The 8238-nt window shown below is 60.1% G+C and overlaps 1 protein-coding gene across 1 annotated transcript; it reads right to left on the bottom strand.

The window, feature by feature from the left end:
- Positions 1–5703, bottom strand: IRF5 (interferon regulatory factor 5). The gene is made up of 8 exons (XM_001509583.6): positions 4763–5703; positions 4227–4416; positions 3280–3341; positions 2562–2595; positions 2181–2453; positions 1397–1789; positions 1067–1185; positions 1–898 (listed from the first exon to the last, which is right to left on the bottom strand). Exons 1-8 carry the CDS (start codon positions 5174–5176, stop codon positions 659–661), a joined length of 1725 nt encoding a protein of 574 aa, XP_001509633.3. The 5' UTR covers positions 5177–5703; the 3' UTR covers positions 1–658.
- Between the last annotated feature and the right edge of the window lie 2535 nt (positions 5704–8238).

Genomic DNA, 8238 nt, shown 5'->3' with positions numbered 1-8238 from the left:
GGCAAGTCTAAGGAAGTTTATTCAACAAAGCAGCTCAGGCCCCACAACCAGTCCCGTGGTCCCCTACCCCTAGGGTAGCTGGCTGTAGCCAGCTGGAGGAACCTGTCCTCAGCTTCCCCTCTGCCTCAGGGAGACCGGGGGTGGCTCAGGGGGGCGTGGGGGGATCTCTGCCCTCTACCAGAAACCATCCCTGCAGTTTGCACCTCTGCTTGGAATGCCCCAGCCACTTGCACCTTCTGCAGCTGTGAGAGGGCAGTGCTACGGCCCCGGAGTCGGGGAGCGGAGGCAATCGGGGCTTCTCTGGACCGACACCACCAGCAATTCCTCCCAGGTGCGAGGCGGCACCCGCCAGGAGGGGAGCTCCCCCAAGCCAGTAGTGGCGGCGGCAGCTCTGAGGCCCTGCCCCATCCACCCTGGCTCTCTCCTGGAGCCTCGATCACCTACCCCAGCAGCAAGAGTGGTGATCCCAGCTGTCGCGCCGGGGCCGGGCCTCCTGTCCTCTCCTCCCCAGGGCAGCTTGCGGGTTCTCGGCCGAAGGACTCCGGAAGGCCAAGGCGGGGAGGGGCCTGCATCGTGTTGGCGCCTCGGCATAAGTTCAGGAGAGGCAGGCCAGTGGGCATGGCAGAGTGAGAAGAGGGAGGCGATGCCCGCAGTTACCTTAGTGCATGCCCGCTGGGTGCATCGGCCAGGGTCCCGTGCCCGGGTCCTGGCTAGAGGGTCCAGGTGGGGCGGGCTGCAACCGCTGCTGCGACTGCCAGAGCTGGTGCAGCTCCTTGAACTGCTCCACCATCCTGTCCTTGAGGTCCGGGTTGGAGATCTGAAGCCGGATGCTGTCCGCCGACCAGGACAGCTCCCCAGAGAACATCTCCAGCAGCAGCCGGGCTGCCACGGGCACCACCTGGGGAGACCAGTGGTGGCTCAGGGGGCAGAATGGGGTGCCCCTGGGGTGGGGGAGAGAGCGGTCGGGGACTTGAATCCAGGAACCCGAGGGCCAGGCTGCAAGATCCAGTGGCAGGAGGATGGGGGTGGCCGAGCAGAGGGGGAGGGGACCACGGGCCCCGCTTACCTGCACGGTGATGAGTTTCTTCTCCCGCGGCTTGAGATCCGGCCACTCCTCGCCAAAGCAGAAGAAGATCTCGAAGGACGGCGGGGTGGGCACCTGGCCCTTCTGGAACAGGATGAGTTCTGGGGAGAAGGACGCAGGGGCCGAGGCCCGGCTCTCAGCCAAGACCCTAACGCCAGTTCCCGGCCCACGCGCAGGGGAGAGGAGAGGGGAGAGCAGAGCTAGAGCGGCAGAGCAGAGCCAGGCCTCGGAGTCAGAGGGGAGGGGAGTGGGCCTTCGGTCAGGGGGCCAGGAAGCGGTAGGGGGGATCCTGGGTGCCGGCTGTGGCCTTACCGTTGAGGAACTGCTCGAGGCTGAAGAGCTTGGTCTTCCTCTCACGCTGGATGGGGTTGGGGCCGGGGTGGTCGGGCGCGGCGCAGGGGCCGCTCCAGAACACCTTGCACTGGCAGAGGCGGACGGCATAGAGGTCCTGGCCCTGCAGCTGCAGGATCAGCCCCCGGTCCAGCACGTCCAGCAGCTGGTGAGTGTAGAAGCGCTGCTTGTCACTGGGGATGTCCTCGGGACCGGGGAAGCGTACCTGCTCCAGGCTCACGGGCCCGAACAGCTCCACCTGCTCCTGTGTGGCCTCCAGCTGGCTGTAGAACAGGCGGCAGCCGTGGGGGTTGCTGATGGTCAGGGCGCGGGGCGGCCGGCCCCGGTACTGGAACTTGATCTCCAGGTCGGTCACTGGGGGAGGGGACAGGCCCCGGGGCCCCGTGAGTGCTTCACTCCTGATCCCCCTGGGAGACCTGGAGGCCCCGGCCCGCTGACCCTGGCCCACTACTCCTGCTTCCCCCATCCCCCAGAGGTCCTGGCCCACTGTCCCATCTCCAGGGAGGCCCTGGTTTTTTGAGTCACCTTGGGCAGGGTGGAGGAAACTCTTAGATGTTATGGGTGGTGAGACAGAACCCGGAATCTCAGTACCACCTTGTCCATTTCAGGACAACTGTTCACATTGGCCCGGGAACCGGGGGGCTCTGCCCGCCACCCTCCCCAGGCCTTGTCACTCATCCCTGGGCCCCACCCACCCCCAGCTCGGCTCCCTCCCCGTCCCATGTCACAGGCCCACTGTCCTTACGTGGGAGCATGTGCGGGCTGACCAGGAGGTCCGGCAGCAACTGTTCCGCGGGAGGAGCGGGGTTGGAGCCCAGGGGTCCGGGCTCCAGGCCGGGCAAGCTCTCTGGAAGCAGCTCCCCGAAGCCAGCAGGGGGTCCGGGGGGGAGGGCCAGGGCCGCCGCCGCAGCGGGGGAGGGGCCCAACCCCAAAGGCGGCTCATAGCCTGGCGGCCATTTCAGCTCCTGCTTCAGCCAGGGGTAGGGTTGCATGGCGGGGACCGGGACCTGACCCTGGTCTGCAGAGAGGGGAAGAGTCAAGGCATCGGTTCCTCTGGCTCAAGGTGGAACTTTCCCATTCCTCTTCCTCCCTCCTCCTCCTCCAGCTCCCACCATCCCTTCCTCACCTGTGATACTCAGAGTTGGTAGCATTCGCTGCAGCTGAGGGAGAAGAGGGACAGAAGGGAGATTATTAAAGTCCAAGTACCGGGACCCGGCCAGAGGCTCCTCCCCACCCTTTTGGTTTAGCCAGGCCCCCGGGTGAAGTCCCAGATCCAGGTGGGAGAGAGGGGGGAGATGTGCGGAGCTGGGAGAGTAATATTGGCCAAAGGGTGGACTGAAAGGTCAGGCTCATGAGGATTATTTAAACCAGAATAAAAGTTCCCAACCACCCTCAATAGAGAAATGGTTAGTATCCAGAGGGGGGTGATAGTCTCCCCCTGAGGACACATAAGAGGAGGTGGACTCCAGCAGGGCAGCTTGTGGTTAGAGCAGGAAAGTGTTGAGTTAATGTCTTTCTTGGGACTCCATAAGCATCAGAGACCACATCCTCTCAGCTCCCACTGCGCAGGGAAAGGCCAGACCCTCCGGGTGGGGGAGGTACCCAGGCAGGCCTGGGATGGACTCAGTGCCAGATTGCCCAGAGCCAGAAGAATGGACATGTTGACTTTGGAAACTTCTCCCAACCCCAAGGTTTGAAGACAGGAAGGGGCAGAGGCTGGAAAGAAAGGACATCTCCGAGCCCCATCCACAGGGTCCCCGAACTCAGGTGGCAGTGGGGAAACTGAGGCTCTGGAAGGGAACTGAGGACCGAACCCTAGGGCAGGGATTCCACCCCATATTCACCTCCTCTTCTTCTTCCTCTTCCTCCCCCGGACCACAGCCGTACTCCTCGCCCATCAGGGACTCTGTGGGGCAGGTCAAGAAACCATCAGACTCCCTGTTCCACTCTGTCCCAGCCCACGCCCTCCCATCCAGTCGAGCCTGTGCTGCCTGGTAGCCCCCGGTCTGTGGTTCACCCTTTCTGGCCCCTCCATATCCCAACCCCGGGGCCACCTCCCCAGGGAAGCCTTCTCTGATGCCCCTCCCGCCACAACCAGTCCAACTCAATCAGTCATCGTAGTTGAACATCCACATTCGTGGCGACCGTCGGTCTGCCTCGTCTGCCCGAGGAGCCTGGCACAGACGTGATCCGCCCCCTCGGTGAGCTCCCAGGGGTGTGACTCACATCTGTCCTCTAACACAGACCCCATATACCTATGACCCTATGCCCTGTATACATGTCCACACCATTATTCCATGACCCTGAGCCAGGTACCCAGGGCCAATGGGAAAAAAACAGCGCTTTGGTTTCATTCTCTTTGCTTCCGTAGGCCCCAAGCAGAGGGCAGGTTCTCTTTCATTCATTCATTCAATTAATTATTGAGCGCTTATTGTGCATAGAACACTGTACTAAGCGCTTGGGAGAGTACAATATAACAATAGACAGACATTCCCGGCCCACAACGAGCTTACAGTCTTCGCCATTCATTCAATCGTCTATTGAGCACTTACTGTGTGCACAGCACTGGACTAAGTGCTTGGGAGAGTACGATCTAACAATAAACAGACACATTCCCTGCTCACGACAAGTTGCGGTCTAGAGCCAGGCCAAGGGGGCAGCCAGGGTGAAAGCAGGCAGCGGTGCCGACGGGCAGGGCCGGACAGCCGCTCCCCTCCGCTGGGCCTTGCGAGAGGCCGTCGGGCTCCCCCGCCCCCAGCGGTGTGGCTGGACCGGCGGCGGGGAGGGTTACCTGGTGGGGTGGGGCCGGCGGCACAGACCTCGTAGATCTTGTAGGGCTGCGGGGGCGTGTCCCGAGGCCCGTCGTACAGCAGGCTGAATTCGCGGCTCTTGTTGAGGGCACAGCGCAAGTTGGCCTTCCACTTGGCCGGATCCGCCTCATCCACCCCTTCCGTATACTTGCCCGTCTCCTTGGCCCAGGCCTGGGGAGAGTGGGAAGGAGGGCATGGGGCCATCAGTCCCCCGAAGAGGGGAAAATGAGGCAGTGGGGGGCAAGGCCCCTTGCCTGCCCATCTGGGCCCGTACTACCGTGAAACGGAGAACAGTGGGAGACGGCACGAGTGGGAAGGGTGTCAGTCGGACAGTCGTATTTAGTGAGCGCTTACAGCGTGCGGAACACTGCACTAAGCGCTTGGGAGAGTAGAGTATAACAATAAACATTCCCTGCCCACAACAAGCTTACAGTCTAGAGGACTGTAGTGGGCATCTAGGAAGCATTCCCCCCTCCCTCGCCTGGGGGTGTCCTCCACCCCCCACCATGTAACTGACCTTGAATATGGTGTTGTCATCGTCCTGCTGGGGCCCGTGGCGGGTGGCGTGGCGCCAGGGGATGCAGAAGAGCCTGCGTTCGGCGTTGACCCACTGCAGTCCCGGGTACTGGCGGCTGTTCACCTGGGCCACCAGCCAAGGCTTCAGCCGTACCCGACGTGGAGGGGGCGGCACCGGCAGGTTCATGGTGCCGGGGGGTGGCCGGAGGGACCTGGGGAGCGGGGCTAGTGAGTGGAGCAGAAACCGGGCCCTCCGCACCCTACCCGAGGGCTGGGGGTCCCCGGAATCGAAGCCCGCCAGGTGCAGGGAGGAGGAGGAGGAGGGACCACACATTGGACCCAACAAAAGCTGGCGGCCAATCCAGCCGGTCTTCTTAGCCGTCCCGCTCCTGGGCACCCATATGTGTTCAAACATTCCCAGTTAAGCTTGTTCTCAGATGGGGGCCAGAGGAGGGGCCCACAGGAAGGGGATCAGGGAAAAGACAACGGAAGCCTAATCTTGCTGGGTGACATGGAGGAGTGGGGAGTCTAGCTTCTGGTTGCTGGTCTTGGACCCAGATTCAAGACTGTGCTGCGGGATGGAGTGAAAGCACCAGTCAGCTGTCAGTGTGGGAGGACCAGGGGGACTCAAAGCGGGGAACGAGGATCTCGAAGTCCCAAAGGTTTTCCTCTTCTCAGACTGGGGAGGATGCTGAATTCTGCCTTCGCAGAGAGAGAAATCAGGAGTTTAGGAGGGGAAGGATACTCCGGAAGCTGAGACAAGATGAGAACCAGGAATCCTTGCTCCCAGCCTAGCAAGCAGAGCTGGGCTAGGCTGACACCACCCAAAGCAGGACCCGTACGGTTCCAGGCCCAGTATCCCCATCTGGACCCACTCTGCCTGGCCTCCCAGGTGGGATGGGGTGGCAGGATTCATCCATGCCCAGCATGCACCAGACACTTACTGGATGCCTGTCTGTGCCCGGCTGGCATTGCTGCCTTGTTGAGGCCCATAGGCACCCACTTGCCCCTTTGGGAGTTCTGGAGAGCCAGTCATAGCATCCAGCCTCCTGGAGGGATAGGACTTGGGGTTCTTGAGGGGAGACGGGGCAGGGGGACGACTGAGAAGCAATGTACAGATACAGAGGTCTCTTCCACTCTGCTCTCCAAAGCCGGATCCCCCTCCCCAGGTCCTAGCCCTTTTGAGCTCTGCCAAGCTGGCTATGCTCAGGTGAGGGGGCCCTGGAATGGCCCTGCCCTTTCCAAGGGAAAAGTACAGAGTCGGGGAAGAGGCTCCTTCCCTGGAGCCTACGTGGCTCAGTTCCCTATTCTGTGTTTCCCCCAATCCCACGCCCCCACCCCAGCAGGGAAATGAAAGGCCTGGGGGCCGTTGTGTCGAAAACCTGACTCATTGTGCTCTTGGGGGTGGGGCCAGGGAAGGAGGGGGCAGCAACGAGGGGGTGGGGGGCTAGAAGAACAGTATCCCATCAGGAAAACGACGGAGGAGAGGGCAACAGGGATTGTGCCAGTAGGAATGGCACTCAGACACAGTCCTCCTCTTCCTCCCATACTCCCCACCCACCTCCTCCACCCATGGTCTTTGGGCAGATGAGGCTGCGCTACAAGACCCCTACCCAGGGTCTCTTAGGGGGGCGGTCCCCTCCCCTCCCCCAGCCCTCGGCGCTGAGGCTGAGCTGCATAGTCATTGCTGGAGGTTTCAACACCACCCTGGGCGTCAGAGATGCCCCCAGCTCCAAATGCCAGCTCTGCAGGCCGGGCCAGGAGGACGCCCTGGCAACTCCGGCAGTGCCCCAACTAGGAGACCCGGCCTCAAAGATCCACGGCCCAGGTTAACCACCCCTTCCCCCACCCCAAATCCAACCGCCCAACCCCCAGCCGGGGTAGACTGGAGCTCAGTGGAGGGACCTCACTGCGGGGACAGGGATGTGGCTGCCCCGAACACCAGGACACGATGGGGAGAACTGGGCCCGGCCCGCCTCCTTCCATCTTTGGGACCTCAGAAGAGTCGGGGGCGCGGGCCCTCGATGGGGAAGACTTGACCCTGCTGGCTCCGTTTGGGCTTGAATGGCAACGACTGATTGACTTGAATTGGTGATACCTGTAGGCCTGGGTCTTCCTCCCCGTCCCTCTCATCCCAAAATACATACATAGTTCCTGAACCTATTCAGCTCCCAACCTCACTCAGGCCCCACTGCTCCAGGCGATAAGGCAACATCTCCCAGGAGCTTAGTACAGTGCTCCGCACACAGTAAGCACTCAATAAATACGATTGAATGAATGAATAAATGAATGAGCATTGTTCCTGAACGCCCCCTCCCTGGTCCCCCCCATCCACGTTTTCAGTCCCCCACCCAACCACCACCCCCCCGCCATCCGTCCTGATTAACAAGCTGTAAAGAGGCAGAAACTCTCCCACCCTCTCTTGTCTCAGTTGAATTCACACCCTATCTCCACCCCCAGCCCCCACCCCCCGGTGAACCACAGTCTGGGAAACCAGGGAGCCCAGAGACCCCCACTCTTTTCCTCTAGTTCCTTTCTTCCCACTAGAAAGAAAGGCCAAACTGAGGCTCTAGTGAGTGGGTCTGGAAACTGAGGCGGAAGGCAACGTCACTGGGCCAGCCCTTGAGTCATAGGAGAAGAAATGGAAACAGGATGCTTCGTCCCTCACAGGGTCTGGCCCTTCGGGGAAGATGAGGGCAAGGAGAGTGAGTCTGGGGCGGCAACTTCCTCCCAAGGAGTCAGGCGCCCAGCTCGGGGAAGGGTGGGCATGGCAGGCAAGGGCATATGGCAGAGGAAGTTGAGGACTCCAGAGTCCCAGTACAGGCCAGGAAGAGGGTAAGGGGCTTTGCTGAAATGCTCCTCTGTCCTGTCCAGGAACCCTGATCATCACCCACTAATAATAATTTGTTAAGCGCTTACTATATGCCAAGCACTGTTCTAAACACTTAGGTAGATATAATGTAATCAGGTTGGACACACTCTCTATCCTACATGAGACTCGCAGTCTTAATCCCCATTTTACAAATAAGGTAATAGGCACAGAGAGGTTAAGTAATAATTATAATTGTAGCATTTAAGTGCTTATTATGTGCCAGGCACTGTAGTAAGCACTGGGGTGGATACAAGCCAATCAAGTTGAACACAGTCCCTGTCCTACATGGGACGCAGAGTCTCAAAGTCCATTTTACAGATGAGATAACTGAGGCACAGAGAATAATAATAGTGGTATTTTGTTAAGCACTTACTATGTGCCCAGCACTATGCAAGCGCTGGGGTAGATATAAGGTAACCAGGTTGTCCCAAGTGGGACTCACAGTCTTAATCTCCATTTTACAGACGAGGTAACTGAGGCACAAAGAAGTTAAGCGGTTTGCCCAAGGTCACACAGCAGACAAGTGGCAAAGTGGAGATTAGAACCCACGTCCTCTGACTCCCAGGCCCTTGCTCTTTCCACTAGACCCTGAAGCTTCCGCTACT

This window comes from Ornithorhynchus anatinus, chromosome 10 (assembly GCF_004115215.2).
Source record: "Ornithorhynchus anatinus isolate Pmale09 chromosome 10, mOrnAna1.pri.v4, whole genome shotgun sequence".
NCBI lineage: Eukaryota > Metazoa > Chordata > Mammalia > Monotremata > Ornithorhynchidae > Ornithorhynchus > Ornithorhynchus anatinus.
The sequence above is the reverse complement of the archived record's forward strand: the minus strand, read 5'-3'. Positions and strand labels throughout refer to the sequence as shown.

Bases quoted from the DNA above. Each gene is read 5' to 3' on its own strand.
- IRF5 (XM_001509583.6), bottom strand. From the start codon at position 5,176: ATGTTTGAACACATATGGGTGCCCAGGAGCGGGACGGCTAAGAAGACC. The intron at 4,417-4,762 runs GTCAGTTACATG...CACTCTCCCCAG, and splicing joins ATGACAACACCATATTCAAG to GCCTGGGCCAAGGAGACGGG. The intron at 899-1,066 runs GTAAGCGGGGCC...TGGTCTCCCCAG, and splicing joins AGAAACTCATCACCGTGCAG to GTGGTGCCCGTGGCAGCCCG.